We start from the raw sequence: 20,347 nt of genomic DNA, 5'->3' as shown, positions 1-20,347 counted from the left end.
ACCACTTCAGGAAGCAGCAAGCCGAAGCTTTTGGTCTGGCCACAGCGGTCCCTTGACACAAACATCACTGACAGTCTGTGGGTAGATCTTAAATATGGTGTGTGTGTGTGCAAGACAGCCCTGGCATCAGTGATCTGCAGGACAAGTGGGGGGGGAAGTAAAAACCTGCACTTGTGTCACAATAAGCGTACAGTTTATTAAATTCTGTTTTTAAGTTAAATTAGTAAAAAAATAACATTGAATTAACATCTGTTAGGTTTATCTGTTCACTGTTTATCTGTTTACTTCTTTTCACTCTCAAAAATCAATAAAATAGGTTATTTCAACAGAGGGACCCAAACTTCATTAAAGATCTAAAATGTTATTAACATCTCATGTGGAAATATTTCATTACACAACACACGTAAAAACAGGGGAGACGGTTTTCAGAAGAGAAACGGTTTATTCTTTAAAAGCCACGAGGCATCAGTCATTCAGAATATTGAAATTAAGAAGGCCAAAAAATTACATAGTGGGTTTTTAAGGCACAGGATAGATAACAAGAAAAGATTGAAAAGCTCCAACAAACAGTTACAACTGCGTGGCCAAACATTTACATCAGGCAGCCCTGCTCCGAAAAGGAAAACCGTTGCCTCAGTTTGCTCATTTGGTTTGAACAACAATCAAAGTATTATTCAAGTATCCTTCATTTATATTATACAGCACTTGTTCATAGCCCTAAGATGCCCCCAGCTCCTCAGTATCTCAAACAACCAGTATTGCACAAAGTCCTCTTAAAATACACAGAGCAATCTTTTTTTTTTTTATTCTTTGCATATCTGCATTCCATGTTTGTCATCAAGCATAAAGACGGAGAAGAGTTAAACAATCAAATAACACTTCATGACAAAAAAAATAGATATAAAAGTCAAAACTGCTACTTTTGTGATTGAGTCTGTTCCTTTGGAAAGAGTTTTCTCACACGACAAGTTTGTCCCATTTAAATAAAACTACGGACAAAAAGCCAAAAACAGTTTTGACGGATTTCCACATCATTTCCTTCAAGGAAACATAACGTTATGAAAACCCCCCCGCGAGTCCCGGTAAATGAATTAGCAACTTCATATTTACATAAAACACTGACAACAGAGACATGTCAGTTCGTGAGTTTCAATACAATGTGTGAAAATATCTACTAATGAAATATTAATAATATGACAGGAAATGTTCATTAACAAACATGCTGAAATACTTCCTGTAAATGATATGAAAAATAAACATGGGAATAATGTGACCTTGGATTAACAAGGTCACTATATTACAGCAGATGGTTTCACAATGTGAGGAGCGAGTCTTGAATGCTTGTTAGGCCTTGAGATGACGATCCATCTTCACTTAAACTATACCTGCAAGAGAAAACAAGAAAAACAAATATCTAAGTGATAGAACAGGCTGATTATTGGCTGAAGAAATTACTCAATAATATACAGGAGAAAGGATGAAATGCAAGTTTACCATTGCGTCCATCCTCTTGCTATATCCTCGCCACTTAAATCTACCAACACCTGCAATGTTTGATAAAAGGTAAGAGATAAATGAAGTTACTAAAGAAGTTGGGTCCGGCTCTGTTGCTAGAGAAGTTGTTTGGAAACAGAAGAAGAAGTTACCTTTCCTAAGAGCCCTTTGTGTTTGGACAGGATGCTTCCTCCGTTCTTCACCGCGACATCCAGAGTTCTCCTGTGCAGCTCCACCATAGATACACTAAACTCAAACCTGTAACAACACAAACATTTTATATGACACCATACTTACTCAAATTAAAATAGTTGATAAACATCAAACATAAATTGTAGGAGCTTTATTACTCATCTGCAAACCCATAACAAAACAAATTCTAATCACCCCTGAGTCAGAGTGAATGTTTGTGCCAGATGCAATGAAATCTCCGATGAGTGTCCCGGATAGAACGCGTTCAGGTTTTAAATTGAGGTCACCGTGACCAAATCTGCAGAATATCCTTTCAAGTGTTTCGGAAATAGGAGCTGGAATCCAATCTGCCTGCTTCTGATCTGAATTATCTTTGCTCAAAGGGGCCGAAGCTTTGCTGCAAACATTTAACGCTGTGATCAAATATTTATTACTGAGAAAACAGTTGTCATACTAGAAAATATCCCATGACTGCAACTTCTAAGTGCTTGTAGTGTTAGTTTAGCTTGTGGTGGTGATGACTTAGGTCTTACATCCTTAAGATACCAAATTAGCTCCAAAGGTTTATTAAAACAGAGTTAGCTGTCGAATTTACTACTAAAACTAAAAATTTATAAAAATACAATATAAAGATTAGAGAACATCCAAAGTAGAGAAACCCAACAACCACACTCATCAAACCACTAATTCTTAAATTACAAATATGCAACTGACAGGATTATTAAGGTAGTGTTAGTCTCTAAACCCACGTTTGATCGTAAACAGGGTTAAGGGTCCTCTTCATCGTGCTGGTCTTCCTCCTCCCCGTCCGGCTCTTGTCAGGCAGCAGATAGAGCCGGATGAAGGGATCGGAGCCGTCTTTGGTGAAGGCTATCAAGTTACTGAGGACACACAGGACAAAAATGTTTCACTCACATGTTGCCAGGCACTTGTTGCTCAGGTTAATGTTGTGTACTTGTTCTTAACTGTGCTGCATATTTCCACACTGAAGCAAGATGGTCGGCATATTGAAGAATCTGTACCCACAAATCAAAATGACTTGAGACTTGGGCCAAAAACCAAGGACAAAAATGAAAGAGTCCTCTGGCGACTTCACAGCAAAACACAATTTTACATTCAGTGGACGATGGCAGCTGTGGACCTCACCGGCAGGCGTGCACCACCACAATCAGCTTGTTCCTCTGGGAGCTGTGTCGAACGGTCAGCTGGACCTCACCCAGCGGGTGCTGGCCAACGGCCGAGCCGCTGCAACCACATCAGAGACAGTCAGGATCAAGTCAAGACACTGCAACTGAATTTATACAGCACACGTGCACGTCATTGGATGCAGAGATAGACAGATTGCTTGAAAGGTAGAAAAAGGATGAATACAGACACATATTTAAACGAATCAAGGTGAAATTCTCTGAAAGGAAACTGCAAGATTTAAATAAATAATAAATATAAGTAATAATAAAGTTCTCTGAAATGTGGTCAGTAAAATACCAGAGAAATAAAAGAAGAAAGTTGGAGAACACGTGGGAAACCGATATAAAAATATTTTTTGCCATTTACTTCTGCAGCTGACGAAGCCGTTGCTGCAGCTCCAACGTGGCGAAGGGCAGAGAGATATCCGAGGCCAGGCTCGGCGTGGACTCCTTGTGAGGCAGGTGTTTCTGGGAACTGGACATGCAGGTGCTCAGGTTGGAGACGCTGCGACGAGGGCTGGCGGCGTACGGCTCGCCGTCCCTGTGCTGCAGGGTGAGGGTGGAGGCGTTGATAGGGGGTGGGGGAGGGGTGGGCGGAGGCAGCGGGGAGTCTGAGGCCGAGCGTCTTTTGATGGGGGCTGTGGTCGGCTGGGGCTGTGGCTGTGGCGCGCTGGATTTCCTCACCTGGACGAAGGAAGGCTGGTCGGAGGAAACCTGTTTCTCAAGGGACAAGATCTAAAGGATGACGAGACGGGAAAATGTTCAATGAGAACTAAAGCTGAGTATTGGAATAACATGCTGCGTAAGTTTTGTAATAATGTGATCATTTATAATAGTCATTTAATTTCCTGTCAAATGCTGAAGTTATCACCGATTATTCAGATAATTATCTATAGGTCTTGATCTGCTGAGTCGACAATCCAACCACCTCATTCAATACGATGTTGTAAAAGTGAGTATAAATGTTTTTCTCTTCTAACATCCAAAGTGAAGATGTACTGAGAGAAACTATGAACAAGAAAGTAATGTTAAAGTCAGGGTTCTTTTAGAATTAATGATCTGATCTGAGATATTTGAATAATTGATTAATTATTATTTTCTTGATGAACATAAAATTATTCCCCACGTACTGCATAACTTGAATCAACAGAACTTGTGTCCTGGCGTCGTCCGTCTGAAATAACACTTCTCATCACTAACACACACAGAACCAGGCAGAAGGGAGACAGAGCCTTTTTACCCTCAGAGCCATTTTCAGTTTGATGGTGGAGCTGGGCCCCGAGTTCTTGAGAGAAAAGCACTGAGTCAGCGTCATGTCCTCCTCCAGCAAGAGGCTGCTCAAAGGCACCGTCAAGTTACCCAGCGTGCATTTGTGCTTGTCATCCTTAACCTGTGAGTTGAGGAAGAAGAAAGATCAGCCCGTCAGCTCTTCCCACCCTTTCGGAAGCTTGTGCTTATGAAAAATACACGTTGTCATGAGTGGTTCTGCAGGATTACCTCCACCTCCAGCTCCTGCCTCCTGGGATTGTGGACGAGGAATGAGAAACAATCTTCCCAAAGAGGCTCCTTGGTCTTGTAGCGGATCTTTATGGACAGAGAGGTTTGTTAGCGGTTAATTAAAAGACACTTGGAGCAACTCATTAAAAAACACTATTCTGGAGAAATTGATCAATGGAGCTGTCGGTCATTAGAAAGAGCTGTATTGTCCGGCTGCGTTCATGTTCATGGTTTGGTCGTCCAAGTACTTTCTACAACTTAAAAGCATCCCCAAGACAAGTTCACTTTTTCTCCTTCTCTCATAACCTCAAATCACAGACTGATAAATCATTTCTGGAGCACAAAGCCAGGACGAAATTGCCCAATGTAATAACACTAATGGACTCTGTGACTCACCTTACTCTCCAGAGACTTGTGTCCGACGGTGAACTGGACGTACGGGCTGGGCTCGGCGCTGCTCTTCTTCCCAGACTGCTGGAGAAAACAGAGACATGGAGCTGACTCCCCTCAGTGTGACACACGATGTAGAAGCCATCAGCGACACGCAACATAATTACACCCAACCTCAAACATGAGCTTGCTGTGAGTCTTTATCAAGCACTCAGTGGTGAACACTCGACTACCCTCATGACAGGCAGGGCTGCAGGCGGAGAGGCTAACATGCCAAGTTGTGTCTCCTCTGCAGTCTAATTTTAGTGTGCCGAGCTCTGACAGCTAAGTATTATTCAGTATTCCTTGCAGAATAATAATACCCTACATATCTACAAGCCAGGGGCTGTGAGTCTTTACTTACTCGACAACCCATCCTTTCACTGGTGGATGGTGCTTAAATTTGTCATCTATGTCTCAACCAACCTTAGAATTAAGCTGCACGTTGTAGACGTGGGCTGCTAAATAGAATCCAACTATTTGATCTGCTGCAACTTGAAGTGCAGCACGTTGAATAGCATAAAAAAATCTAAATGTACAGATTTTCACATTCATTTTCAAGGTCTGTATTTCTGCTACTGATGCAGGTTGCTGTCTGTGGGTTTTTCCCTTTTTTCCCCCTGTTAAGTTTTTTTAGGTCCCTCCTTAAACACACTTCCTTTTAAAAAGCCTCACCTACTTTTATCTGAGTTGTTTGTTCACTTTATTAATTTAAATTTCTTATAAATTGCTATATTTACACTGGTAGGTACCTCAGACCATATTTGTACGGGAAAATGCCTCTTGATTTAATCTGAGTTGTTTGCTTTTATATTTCTGCTCTTTTATTTGATGTATCGTCTTCCTTACTAGGACTAACTGTGTTTTGAAAAGTGCTACATAAATCAAATGTATTATTTTGTATTATTATACATGATTTTAATGTTCTTATATTCCATTAATGATAGATTTATTTATTATTGCGCTATGCGGGGCGGTTGTGTCTCAGTTAGAGAGCGTCATCCACTATTCAAAAGGTCGATGGTTCGATCCCTGGCATCTCAGTCTGCATTCCAATGTGTCCTCGGGCAAGATACTGGCCTATAAAATTGCCTCTGGCTGTGCTGACAGTGTGTGAACGGTGAGTGATACAAGAAGTGCTGCATTGATGCACTGTAGAAATGTATGAGCGAATGAGTGAAGGGATTCGAGCGGTCGATATGACTGGAAACCGCTGTATAAATACATTTATCTGTACATTTACCATGTTTTATTGTAAGTCTTCTTTCGTTTTTTTGCTATTTTACAGTCCTGCAGGAGTAATACTGCGTTCTGTGGCTGACGGAACATGGAGACGTCAATAGGAAAGGATCTTTGTAGTTAGGGGGCGGGTTCAGTTTTAGAGAAGCCAATTACATTTTTTCTCTAGAGGAAAATGACTCATGACAGTTTGCGTAGCCCTGCAGGGGAAGGGCCACAGGTCAAATGCTGCCAATGTTTAATCTAGGGATGAACATGGAGGCTAATTAGACTCAAAGCTTTGAATGGGTTTCCCGGCAGCTTCTTACATACATAGATCAATTTGTATGGAGCCTGATCCCAAGTGTGTATCTATGTAATCAATTCAAATGTACAAAGGTTTTAACTGATTGTTCCTTAAGATTTGTCTTTTCATCGTTGGGGTGAAGACTTTGATTGTGCACTGAAGCTCACCCTGGTGTGCACCTCATTGTGAATTCACTCTTAATGATAAGAGACGTGTTCATCCAGAATATTTGCCAATGTTCTCTGGGTCTCTGTTCTGATGTCAGGCCCGCAAGGAGACTTTGTCACATTTATGCAGCATTTTAGATTTCCGAACATGTCCTCGGCACAGACAGACTGAGGGGAAGGAAAGTGTTTGCACTTCATTTGCCCTATAACGCCAAATAAAACTGACACGCGATGCCGTGGCAGGTTTCACCCATTGCTGCACAGAGGGAGTGTCACCGAGTGTGTGACAATGGGATGCTGGACACTTCCTGGAAATGTTAACGGCAAGAAACGACTCACGCTACCTGGAACAATGCAGCAGTTAATTTCTGAGTAATGGTTTGTGTAACCTGAGGCTGTGCTTGGTTAAGAACAGCTGCATATTAGCCAGTAATGTTGTCACTAAACTAAACTAAACTAAACAAGGAAATCATGGTTGAAAAACCCACAGTGAGGCACATTTTTATTACTATGATTCTCGCCTCTGGCACAGCCTCCCTGAAACCTGAGGGCAACAGAGAATGTGGAAGTTTTTAAAAGGACAAACTCAAAGCCTACATTTTCATGGAGTTTTTAAATTGGATTATACTTATTTATCTGTCAAGTGTTGACAGTTTCACAGATGTATCATTGTATTCTATTTTATTTATTTATTCAATTATTTACTTACTTTTCTCACCCTGCTTTTTATCTCTGACATTACTTCCTCCTATTGCTTACTCTTCTATAATGCTACTATTATTTTTATATTTTATCTCTCTATCTTTCTTTGCTGTTTCCTCATTTGAAATTCATGAGATATACAGCAGCGCTTATTCAGTCCTAGTTAACATTGTTTTTCTCGGCGGTATTCTTTTTATCGATCTTATTCTGTAAAGCAACTGTGATAATGTTGTACTGTGGTAACGCAGCATGTGTTGTTCTCTATGTGTGAATGCTAAAGAATTGACAGTTACAAGCAACCATAAAAAGAATAAAGAGTGAAAACTGCCCTTTGTGTACAGTAATAATTGAGTGCAACATTAAACTCTCGCATGCACATCCACATGAAGCAAGAAAGAGGTGTACAGCACAAACAAGACACACACGACCGACGGTGCAACCATCCACCTTCATGCACATAAGACAATCGGCTCTGCTTGTGTGACGTCAGATGGTGCTTGAGGGCCAACACAGGAGCGACACCGGGTGTACAATGTGCACATGCCGTCCAATTTTCCCACATTACCTTCAGGGCCTTAAAGACTGACACTTGCTTCAACCCGTCATAGGTGAAATCTGACAGGTTGCTCTTTAAGCCACAAGGAGATTTGGGGGAGAAAATCACACCCACAGTTAGTAGGACGGGACTGATTTGGCATGGTTGAGAAGAGGCATGAGACAGACCCAGGTAATAACATGAGTTGAAACATGTATGATGTGGGTACAAAATAAAAAGGAGAGTGAGGGATGGTGTTGTAGCTGCTGCAGGGGGCCAACAATGAAAACACAGGTCTGAATAAAAAGAGTATGTCCAAACAACTAAATTTAGCAGTGTGATAATAACTACATACAATGACAGAGAGAAGCTTTCTGTAAAAATCTATTTGACTATTTAGTTTGGTCCCAACCACTTACATGGAGGAGGCGGAGTTTATGACATGTACTGCAAACATCCACCAGAGGGCGATCAAGATTATTTGGCTTCACTTTTGGGCAGCTGGCATGTCGTCCATCTTGATAAACAGTCTATGCCACTGTGCAACCTTTTTTAATGACAGAGATCATTATGAACTCTGTCACTTGGCTGAGTCTTCAGTTCTATTTTCTGCTCCTTGTTAATAGTTATTGGAAACTACGAGAAACTTTCATTAGACGTTTACAGTCGTGCAGCTAACACATGCTCCAAGATACACGTTTTAAAAAACACCTGTTACTGTTCAATCCACATCATTTCACACTGCTAATGCTAACACCGGCACGATGCAAACGCTCCGGCGGACTCACGAATATTGTTCTATACGCCGAAGTATTGCTCTCGCAAAAGACGAGGCCAGATGCTCTCCTCTCACTCAAGTTCCCACAGCCTAAGCTGCCTGTGAAGACACTCTTGGGTGAAGAGGCAAAGAGAATAAAGAGTTATGAGGACTGAGATTGGCAACAAGTGTCATATTGAAATTAGATATTAAACCGAAGGACTCCAGACACTTTATGACCTTCAATGCAATGACAGCATTTTAAACCTTATTGGAAGAACATAATAATCCTGAAAGATTCAGGTCATAAAGATTCACGGTTCTCATATTATTTTATACGAGACAAAATCTTTAAGAAGTAATGACTTGATCATTTAACTAAAGAGCCATGTGGTACAACAGGCTACAACCACAATGCACTTGTTCTTTTCTGACTAGGTTTGCTGTAGTTAGGATAGTGAAGATAACAATGTAAAAAATCAAGCCTGGTTGTGTGTTTAACTGTGAAAAACAAATATCAAAGAACATAAAAAGCAAATGCGATGAAGTGTCACAAAGCATGAAACAGTATGGTGACAGGAGAGTGGGGCATTGCTGCACATTGACAAATAATCCTTATTTAAACAAGAGTGCTACAACGGAATATCTTACTAAAATGGCTCAGGGTGGTGCTGAATGTGGTGTGTGTGTGTGTGTGTGTGTGTGTGTGTGTGTGTGTGTGTGTGTGTGTGTGATTTGGGAGGAGAATAAATATATTTCAGTGCTAGAAGAAGTGCATGAAGCTACAGTATCGGGACAATAGCACTGCCAATGTCAAAAATAAAGATTGCAGTCTCTTACTGGCAGGTTCTTTGCTGAGTCCAGATAGACCACCAGCAGTGCTGATGACAGCCCGTCATTGGCCAGGCTTCTGTCTGCCCGCACACTCCGCAACACCTGATTGGAGGAGAAGGACAGGACAGGCAGTAAGATAACCATGACTGACATGTATCAAATGCATAAGCGATGACACATGTCTTCTACTGTTCTGTTAAAGCAGGAGTCATCATAAAAAGTTATTATTTTACCTGGTCCAGCTTCTCAGTAGTGGAGAGCAGAGACAGCCACTCTAGTTTTAAGTGGAGCTTCCCCGTGGGAGCTTCTTCCAGGTCAAACCACTGGAATAATGTCAGAAAACATGAAGTCATTGACGGAATCAAACTATTCATTTGTGGCTTGAAAAGTGTTTCAACAACCCGGAGGAGATTTTCTTAAAGGGAGAGTTCAACCTTTTGGGAAATTCATGCATTTGCTTTCATTTGAGTTTGTTGAGAAGACTGAGCGCTCGCTGACATTAAATAAACCTAAAGACTCTAGAAACAGGACTAGAAACTAGATGATTATATCCTGATTCTTTCATCCGTGGAAGAAAACTAACATGATTGTTGAGCTGATGTTTTAGACATCAGTGATTAACTGACTCGTTGGGAATTGTCTGGACAATTTACCAGGGGGTGGTAGAAAAAGTTCTAAAAAAGTCCGGAACCGAATCGGACATTTGCATTCTCACATACAGCCTCCTTGGAAAATGTCAGGAAAATATCTAGACTTCAGTGTATGTCTGGAAGCAGCTTGAGAGCAGCTGGTGGGCTGAGTTTGTTACCTGTGGACAGAGCCAGGCTGTGTTTCACCCTATCAGTCTTTATGCTAAGCTAAGGTAACTGGCTGCTGGATGTAGCTTTAGATTTATTTACATACGCACAAAAGGGAATCAATCTTCTCATACAACTCTGGGCAAGAAAGGTGAATAAGCATATTTCTACTTATTTCAAAGACTCTTTGTAATGTGTGAACTCTCAACAAATTCTAATCAAATGGACAATAAAAAAAAGTGTCTCACCTCATCAACCTTCTGTTCTTTGTGCAGCTCAGTCATATCGATCATGAGGCTGTGAATAACGGCACATTATTACTTAAATTTGAATGGCAAACATCCAAAAGACAAATGACACCTATTAATCCAAACAGAGTGAGTCCAGTTATTGATCGACTGCCTCGTGTGGCCGGAGCGGGGCGTAGTGTTACAGCCTTGGGGCAAAATAATCGGTTTTGCCCTTCAGCCTGCGGAACAACATCACTACTTCATTTTAATTGATGTAGGCAGAGATACCTTGGACACCTCATCTCAAGGTTTCAACATTGATGTTAGTATTAAAGGTAACGGGACACCAGAGCCTTAGCTGGTAGACAACAAAGAAAGCTTGTTCGTCCTCATCAAATCACCGAGGAGCAACAGACCATGTTTCTTCTGATTTATGTGCGACAGGATCAGAGCAGAGCGTGAGATGAGAGAGACTCACCTTCCCAGGAAGTCGTCTTTGTCTGGATCTTCATCAAACAGCTCGATCTCAAGATGCTGACCCGAGTGCTCGTACACCAGTGCCTGATGAACACAACGTTAAATAATCAACCAATAGACGGATTGTATATGTTAAATAACGAATTGAAAGAACTTTTATTAGAACTACAACGTTGTTAATGTCTCATACTCGTCACCTCGTAAACTTCATTCCACTTGGGATGGAGGCACTCCTTGACTGTTTTGCTCTGGAACAGCTGGTTGCCAATCTGCACGACGCCGTACGGGTCCGACTTGCCCTTGATCAGCCCTCCCAGAAATTTATCCTTCCCTTCCAGATCCTGGGCCTCCAAGAAGTGGATCCTCAGGACTCCCTGCGGACACGTGCCGAGAGCACAGCGTTAACAGGGAGCGACTCTGAAATAGCAGCATGTGACACTTGGAGGCCACAGTGGAGTCAGAGTCGATAATATGTGACATTACCGACAGTGCTCGGAATGACTGTGTGAGGCAGAGTGGGAGGAAAAACTGTGGCTTGTTTCCAGAGTGAGATGTTTGTGATTAAAGTTAGATCAGCATCTAATTACATTACACTGTAACTTTCACGAAAAGCTAGACTGTGTGTGTACATGTACAAACATCGGACTAGGGCTGTTATAATAAATCATTTCAATTGTTAATAGATCTGTTAAACCATTTACTTCATTAAACAATTAAATGTTTAGTCTATAAAATCACAGAACACGGTTTGTTTCGTTTTATGAACAGTCTGAAACTCACAGAAACATTACATTCAAATTCAATAAACTTCTATATGAAAACATGATATATAATAGAGAAGAAAAGCAAATGCTCATATTTTCGGTTTATATTGAACACTGTATATTATTTCCTTGCATTCATACTGTACATTTACCTATTTATTTAGACATTTTTCTATTGTTGCTTCAGAAAAAATTTATGTTTACAATTATTCCTCTTGGTGGCGGTCAAAGCAGCAGATATCTTGAGTAGAAATAGTTTAACCCAAATGAGGACACATGCTAATGTCTGTATCCTGTTGCCATGGATACAGACAGCAGCACTAAAGCCTTGACATGCTTTTTGTTGTTTGGGTTTCGTTCTGTTTTAAGGCTCAGAGGTACTTCAAATCTCTGAAAACAACTTTATGATTAAAAAGGAAAGACAGACAGAACCAATCAAGGCTTTGAGCCACTAACCATGAATTCCCTGGACGTTTTTACAGCTGAGTGTATGAACGTGGACCGTTAGAAGAGCCATTATAAACATACTGGAATTAATTGGAGGGATTTCAAAACTGCATTAGTACCTTTGGCATAGGGAAGCGCAGCTTGGCCAGTTCCACATCCCCGACCAGAGGGATGGTGACACGGTTGGGTAAAACTAAATAACTGTAGATTATATCTTGAATGAGACTGTCAGAGAGGCCACTGTGAAGAAAGAGGTGGAGGGTGGAGAGAAGTTGGGAAAGAGAGATAAACAGAATAAAGCAATTAATTATTTAAAAGACGGTAAGGGTGCCCTTGGGTTATAAATATTCTCCTTTAATCTCAGTTTAGTGCAGTACATTTCTGCTTTGCATGTGAGAAGATAGTCGGAAAACTGGAGGCGGTTCAAGCATGTTGCTGCTGCTCACCAAGAAACCCCTGAAAGTCTAAGTGATCCTCTAATGATTCAACACTGAGCGACAACAATGACAGTGAGGTCAGAGCAGGGTGTCCATTTATTCACCGGGCTGCCACGGCACCGCTGGAGAAGTAGAATAAACTGGATGTTGTGTTTACAGAACAACTCCTTCATTTATCTGTATCTGGATATCCTGATCTAAAGAGTTCACAAACTGCCCGGGACACCGACTGGAAGATTGAGATTGTCTTTAGAGTGATCACAGCTACTCCACCTCACACAGGCTAAATAAACACAAGGAGCTGCAGGAAACACATCAGTGCTGACACATGAAGTACAACAACATGCTCAGTTGACAAGTGGCCTAATAAATCAGACGTTTACGTACACAGAGCACCTGATGTACCAATCCCCTTTGCTTTCCAGCTTTACACCTGCGCAGAAACGTAGAGTAGCTACGTGACGGCCTGTGTGTAATCGGTGTTAATAATTCAACTCCTGTCTGAGGTTTCTTATTGAATTAGGATTAAGGATTCTTTCAGACAGAGCTCATGTGTTCCAGTGAGGCTCTCCAAGCCAAGAACATCCACCTACAGAGGTTCAACTGGCAGCGCAGTTGTAGAAAATCAAAACACAGTTAAATATGTATTTGGCCAAAGCTGAGTTAAACCCATCTTAAATATTTAACTTAAAATAAAATGATTATGCTATAGAAATGGGTGGAAAAAAAACAACCAGAACTGGAAAATAGAAGTAAAAATAAACATAATGCTGAAACAGATTTCTGGCTACTTAAATCTAGCATATGGAATATTAACTAATACTACTTTTCTTGCAACAGAAACATATTTTTGATGTTCAGATCTTTTGTTACATCATATATCTTTTTAAAACTTTAAGAATGGATTGTTTGCATCTTTCCAATAGATCAATCAATCAAAAAAATAATGATCATGGAAAAAGTGAAGAGAATAAATAAGTTACACATATTCCTGCATTCACAAATCCATCATCAATTCATCGGTTGATGTTAGAAATGTCAATTATTTGTTTCCAACAGTCCAAATGTAATGACACAGTGTATCTCTGACCTACATATTAGAACTTACATGCATGTTTATACTTGATAACAGACCTTTTCCTGATTCTCCTCTGTACCATCTAGTATGAGGTTTCTAGACACATCATTTTCCTTGAGAGGTTTCCTTTAACAAAAGGGACTTATGTTTCTAGTTTGCCGATGGTGATTAAAGCAGGGAACTGATACGACTTAATCCTCCAGCGAATGAAAGCCCTTACTTAAAAATGGACTTGAAGGATCCTACGTTTTTTCAAAGTCTTCTCTAATCCCATCTGAGCCCAGAGCCTGAAACCATGATCTGATTTACCAGGTGTAAACAATGTGCTGCCTCAAATGGGAGATAAGGCTAAAGGCTACCTGGCGTAGTTTAGCAGAGTATAGTTGTAGAAGCCGCTCTGCTGCCTCAACCTCCAGTGGAATTCAAACAACTTCATGTGGTTAAACTACCTTTGAACCACACACATCAATTACTTGATTCTAAACTCATTTATTAACGTGATTAAAAAGGAAGTTGAAGAAGATGGATATTGTGGGGTTTGATTTTGTATTTATTGCCCTCAGCTCTGCAGCAGTGCATAAATATCCCTGTGATTACAAGGATCACAACCACTCCCCAACTCCCATTCATTTCCTCTTCGCTGTCAGTCAATTCATCACACACAGCAGCAAACACAGGCTAAAGGGCAAAACTGACCAGTCAGACTGAAAATCCAAAGTCCACCAGCAAACACAGGGTTTCATTATGTAAAACATTCTGCTTACACAAGTAACACTAGAAACGCTAAAATGAGATTGATGAGATTTAAATGTCAAACCACCCGGATCGCCAGCGGGGGGATAATTTGACAGCAGCCGGGCCACAGTCAAGATTGTGAACGAGTTCCAGGATTTATGATTTATTTATGTATTTAATAGAAGTTCCAGCAGTCAATTTCAATCCTGGAATTGATTACTGTAATAAAGGTAAGGGGATTGTTTTTATCATAAATTGGTGAGAATACTGAGAAGTTTCTGTGGCTCCTTCAGGACAAAACCAAACAAGCATTCCTCTAAAAACCGAAGCTTCCTTCAGCCTCTCTACGACGCGACACTTAAGCAGCACAGATAACATCTTCCCTCACAAACACTCCAATGAAACAAACTCAATTTAGCTGCCAGTGTTTGTCTGGAGTCAGGAGAAACATTCATTTGATCAATCATCAGCTTATCCTCCGATGAAACGCCGGGCTATGGCTCCTGTCTGTGAGCCGATTAGAGACACTATGACTAATCAGAGCCAAGGATTTTCTCCTGTCGAGAGCCGAAAGGTGTAAACCTGCTGCATCAGCTCTGGCTGCACCCCCGGTGTAAACATTGCAATAACAAAAGACAAATGTCTATCATCTTTTGACAGGCAATAACATTTTAGCTATCCTGGCGGCACAGCCCTGTGGATGGCGATGTCTGTGTGCTGGTCCACCTGACTTGAATATCTCCACAACTCTGAGGTGGAGGACCGGATAGCGAGGGTTCATTTTAGATTACTTTTGTGGTCTGCTAACTTTTCCTCTAGCGCCACCATCCATCACCGAAATTTTTTTTTAAATGAAATGTCAAGGCAAATATTGGATAAACTGCTGTGACACTTAGTATAAACGTCCATCTCCCCCTGAGGATAAATTGTGATCACTTTGGCAATCCCCAGAGTTTTCCTCTAGTGCTGTCATCGGATCAAATTTTTAATTATGGCCAATATTTTGTTCCATGACTAATAAACTGAACAATTAATGACATTATCATCAGCTCCAGATTCAGCCGTACAGATTTGTAGTGTGTAGATTGTACATAAAAATAGGTGCAGACTCCGGGTCCAGAAAGTGAAGCCAATGTGGAAGTGCCTGAAACTTGTATTCTCTCAAATGACCAGCAGAGCGCCCTCCACTGGTTTTAAAAGAAGTCAGTTTCTATATAAGTCGATGAGAAAATGACTTTACTACTTCTCACTTGGTTTATAAATACAGGAAACATTTTCCGAAGGAGTTTATCGTCTCAATCGCTAGTGGCGAGTCTTCTTCAATACAGCATTAAGCTCTTCCAAATATGGTTACATCTGGTTTCAAAAAACCAAGATGGCTCTTGAGAAAATGCCAAACACAAGGCTTCAAAAACTGCAGCTCACAAACCAGTGAGTGACATCACAGTGAGCAAGCTAACATGCTTACCTAAGATGGTGAGCAATATACGTGCTAAAACACTCAGTGTCACAGAGCTGCTAGCATGGTTGCAGACTCTTAATCTTGTTTTGATTTTTCATTCTAAACCCAACTCAGCAGCAATGTAAACAGACTCTAACATGCAAATAAACAAGTGAGACATGTTGCGTAATGAAAACAGGGTTTAAGAAAGATACAGGGGGGCCAGACAGCAGCTGATGTTGTCTGTCAGCAGCCGGAAAACCTCCACAACCAACACGGCCACGCAGACAAGCACATGTGTACACACAAACAGTCACATGCTGGATTGCACCAGTGCCGTGGATCCATTACACCCCCACGGAGCCCTGAAACAGAAGGGCTGAGGGGAGGCCGGTCACTGAGCCGTGCCTGTGTCAACGTGTCTGTCCTCACCAGCAGGGTATAAGACACACAGCCGTAGTCTCAGAAAAGCAGCACTGGCGCATGAGTCACATTATTCGGGGCCGTGAATGATGTATGAACCACTTGAGATAGCAGCGAGTAATTGTGTTGTGCTGTTGGCATCTCTTAATCAACTCTCATTTAATCGCCGCTCGCACAATACAACAACCCGCTGGGGGAGGACACTGAACACAAGCAAGACAAAGTAAACCGGTTATAACAACAACACATTTCTTGATCTGACCTCTTTTAGACCAATTAGATCGTGAAGCCATAATCTTAATGTGGTTATTTTGAGTAAAATAAATATATAAGTCACACATGTATAAAATAGATCGTGTTTTTGCAAAGAGCTTGACAGAAAAAACAGGTTTACCTAAATCAGCAGTCTGGTCAAGCTCTGAGACCAGGAACTGAGGCATCCATCACATCAGGAAACCCCACACCCCAAAAAACTATTTAGCAATTGGTGGAATTTATCTTCTCTGGTAACGGGCCAGCCAGTCTCAAGGGAAAACACACACTTCACTTTTTTAAAAGAGGTTAGAATAAGTGATTCCATCTATCCTACACCCTATACCTAAACCAAAATAGGCTTAAGGTATAATTCTTTGAAAGGTACAATGTGTTCTGAATGACTTAAAAATCCACAGTACATGATCATGATTACACAACAATGCAAAAGTGATTAATGGCTTGAAAGAGAAGTAGGCATGAGTCCAGGTTCCTGAAACCAAACGCGAAAAACCTCATACCAACACAAATCTTTTCCCCTTTAACAGACACAAAGGCACTTTGTTAGATAGCAGGAAAAGCCAGTTTTAATTTACTTACTTGAGCCCTGGAATATCCAGTAGATTACTGAGGCCGGTCCAGTTTATGTCCAGAAGCTAAAAGAGAACAAGAGTTTTTTTGTTTTTTTAATCATTGATATTAAGATCTCTTTTCCAACCTGAGACCTGAGAACAAGAACAAGAAACAACCATAAAACTAAGCAAAGACGCCACAGTTTCAATACAACGAGATGAGAACACACCGTTCGAAGGTGTGAATGATGTGAATGACAAAAATATATCCCAGCACTTACTCTTATTGTTTCCTGTGCTACGTTTATCACTTGGCTATTTGTTATCTGGCCAACAAACTCCACTGATTACCAGCAGAGTTCTACACAAGTTGCAGCAAAACAATACAAATCAACACAAACTTTGTGGGAAACTTAAACTCTACTTAAATGTATTGTTGCCGTGTTAATAATTTAAAAGGGAAAAGGTGCAACTTATTCTGGCTGGTTTGGCAGAAAAACAACAGTTTTCTGACTTCACATATTTAACAGGAGAGAAAGCACAAGATCCTCGAAGGGAAATGAACACAGAAGCACCTGCTTACTAAAATATTTATAAAAGCAGGTGCAGCCTGGTGGAGTCTCGGACTTTTCTATAATATCAGTGCTGATTTATTTTCGTCTTTTTTATTCAGGGGTGACAAATTGAAGAAATTGAAGTTTGATTCACTTGTCGAATCTGGTGAAGAGAAGAGGTGTGTGAGACGCTGGAATACACACACAGATCCTGCCTCTCTCTCTCAGTAAACCTTTGATGTGCTCCTGCATGCTCCGAGCTGTAGGAGCAGTATTTTCTTAATGAGCCTCTCCCATCCTACTTTTCTGCCCACGTTGCTTCCACTGCAGCAGATGCACCGAGCGCTGCAGGGAAGAGGGCAGCACTGCAGCGCTGTGAGTGATGTCGGAGGAGGGGCGGCTGTGTGTGGGGGAATGCTGTAGAATGACACACCCTTGATTTGCCTTGTTGTGTTTGGGTTATTGTGGTTACTAGTAACTCCCAAATATAGACCTAGTGGTAAATGAGTCAGGGAACCAAATAGTTGACCGGAACAATTTTTTAATTTAGATCCTCAAAAGTGACTCAATGTAACAGCTTCTCAATTTTGAGGACTTCCTGTTTTTTTCTGGTTGATATTATTATAAATGTAAAACCTTTGGGTGTACGTTGATATGATTGGTATCAAACTTCTCATTTCCCGTCAAGAGAGTGAATAAACAATGTAGAACAGTTCATTTAAAACCCAAATTTGATGTGATATCCAACAGAGAAAAGCAGGAAATCCTGAACTTTGAGAAACAAATATTGCAAATTTGGGTTTTTATTTTTTTAATTTTCTAAATGATTTCTCCACAAAATGTTTTGTCACAACAGAATTCCACTCTCCACTCTGCTTCATGAGTCATCACATAAAGTGTTTGTTCAACTGTGCTGGAGCGATACAATCTCTTTAGCCGTGTGTGTTACGTCTTTTTATTTACACTGCACTGAGTCGCATTAGTGCAACCCCTCAGGCAGACGAGGCTGAGACCTCTCATGGTCTGGAAATGTTTCCCTTGGCACTCAGGATCCGACCTTTTAAGGCCCCCTGAGGAAAGGACGCTGAGTTATTGGGGTTCCTCAGAACAGTGTTGCTATTTTTTCATTCAGTTTAATATTCCTCAACTGGAAGCGGGAGGAAGATTTAGATGCATTAGTGTGTGCGTGTGTACAGTATACATGTGGGACTGCACTGGCATTTATTAACTGCTGTTTTCACCCTGCAGCTTCCTACAGTTACATCTTCACCGCGAGCGTGAGCAGTGTGCAGAGAAATCTGCCAAAGTAGGGCTGTGTTCATCTGCAGCTATTTAAAGCTCTGCCATAGTTCCACTGGGTCCTCCCATTTGGATTATCCTGGTCAAACATTTTGTAGCTGTGCAGCAGTGGCTCTGCACAGGGGTTTCCACAGGAATATTGATGGCATTCACACTGACAAATAGTGGATATGCAAGCAGCTGGTAATGGTAAAAACCAACTGGCAGTCGGGACTGTGAAATGTTAAAAAGTACATCCTACTGTGATTCAGCTGTGATTTGAATAATGAAATGATCATTCTGGGTCCAGTGTATGTTCATTATTCAGAGAAGCATAGTAGGAAACCAGCCAGCAATTAGTTTTATGAGGTGCAATAAAACACTAATGGGATAAAAGACATCCAGGACATTTTGGGATATTCACAGGAAAATGTTGAGTAAGCTCTTCTTTGCAAACATGTCAGATAAGATAATAAGATAAGATAAGATAAGATAACAAAGAATGGGTGTTACACTGCTGCACCATTTCATCTGCTGGAAAATATTCAAATACCTGGGTTTGTATTTTAATATCCAAATAATATTCAAATCTCAGTTTAATAGATTTCACTCAGGAGGTAGAGAGGGTCATCCACTAATGCCTGCTGCACACCACAGGATTTTCAATTGTTCTAAACACAAGTACGCAGCATCTGGTTGGTGACGTTTGCCGTTCAAGCTCGCTCTCATTGGCTGTTGTGGGTTTCTACTCATTCCCCCCATACACTGGTCTTTTCATATTAAACTAGCCTCCCTATGTCTGACCGTCGTGAGAACTGGATCAGATTCATAATCTGCCCGATTATCCTCTAGTGTGCAGCAGGTTGTTGATTTGATCCCCGGCTCCTCCACTGCGCACTGAAGAGTCCTTAGGCAAGAAGCTGAACCATATGTTTGCAGCTTTTCTGTCCGAGTGTGAATGTGTGAAAGAAAAACACAGGATATAGTCAGTGTGTGTGAATGGCTGGTGAGTGTGTGTCGAGTGCAAAGTGCTTTGAACGGCTGCTAAGACCAGGAAAGCGCTACATAAATCCATTTATTCTAATCATACTGCATTTCTTCAGGTGTCACTCTCACTGTGAACTGCAGTTTCCCAACCATGGACGTCTGTACTTACTGGCTTCTTGAGGAAGAACAGAGACAGACCCCCGACGAGGGGCATGTCACCCAGCAACGGCTCCATCACCACTCTCAACACGCCGTGGATCTATGGAAACGAGAGGAACACACATGCACACACATATTTACAACGACAGATCTTAAAGGGGACCGACACCATCCTGGCCCCTTGACATTCCTCGGCGGTGGAGCCGTTAGCTGCGGCACGTGACAGGTTGGAAACCCGATCGCAGCCTTTCTTCACACCTGCCCCGTGTCATCCTCCACCTTCTCCATAACATATTATGACAATTACAAGGATTACAGTGTTGGAAGCGCTGGATGTGTCATGTGGACGCCGCACAGCTGCTCTAATCCTCAGCGGGGAACAAGAGGATCTTTGAAT

The 20,347-nt window shown here is 41.3% G+C and overlaps 1 protein-coding gene across 3 annotated transcripts in view; it reads right to left on the bottom strand.

The window, feature by feature from the left end:
- Positions 1-425: 425 nt before the first annotated feature.
- Positions 426-20,347, bottom strand: part of esyt2b (extended synaptotagmin-like protein 2b) — a 29,236-nt gene continuing 9,314 nt past the window's right edge. Inside the window, exons 6-23 of one of the 3 annotated variants that reach the window (XM_034572685.1) lie at positions 19,961-20,050; positions 17,001-17,056; positions 12,154-12,274; positions 11,021-11,197; positions 10,825-10,907; positions 10,365-10,413; positions 9,553-9,642; positions 9,326-9,421; positions 7,759-7,821; positions 4,767-4,841; positions 4,371-4,457; positions 4,114-4,263; positions 3,241-3,608; positions 2,833-2,931; positions 2,436-2,567; positions 1,647-1,752; positions 1,495-1,544; positions 426-1,385 (exon numbers count right to left, since the gene is read on the bottom strand). In XM_034572685.1, the coding sequence (XP_034428576.1) occupies positions 1,313-1,385; positions 1,495-1,544; positions 1,647-1,752; positions 2,436-2,567; positions 2,833-2,931; positions 3,241-3,608; positions 4,114-4,263; positions 4,371-4,457; positions 4,767-4,841; positions 7,759-7,821; positions 9,326-9,421; positions 9,553-9,642; positions 10,365-10,413; positions 10,825-10,907; positions 11,021-11,197; positions 12,154-12,274; positions 17,001-17,056; positions 19,961-20,050 (1,965 nt within the window). In that variant the 3' untranslated portion in view covers positions 426-1,312. Of the gene's footprint in view, positions 1,386-1,494; positions 1,545-1,646; positions 1,753-2,435; positions 2,568-2,832; positions 2,932-3,240; positions 3,609-4,113; positions 4,264-4,370; positions 4,458-4,766; positions 4,842-7,758; positions 7,822-8,516; positions 8,619-9,325; positions 9,422-9,552; positions 9,643-10,364; positions 10,414-10,824; positions 10,908-11,020; positions 11,198-12,153; positions 12,275-17,000; positions 17,057-19,960; positions 20,051-20,347 lie in introns of all 3 variants that reach the window. The other 2 variants (XM_034572684.1, XM_034572686.1) reach the window with 2 other exon arrangements.

This window comes from Hippoglossus hippoglossus, chromosome 20, assembly GCF_009819705.1.
Source record: "Hippoglossus hippoglossus isolate fHipHip1 chromosome 20, fHipHip1.pri, whole genome shotgun sequence".
NCBI lineage: Eukaryota > Metazoa > Chordata > Actinopteri > Pleuronectiformes > Pleuronectidae > Hippoglossus > Hippoglossus hippoglossus.
The sequence above is the reverse complement of the archived record's forward strand: the minus strand, read 5'-3'. Positions and strand labels throughout refer to the sequence as shown.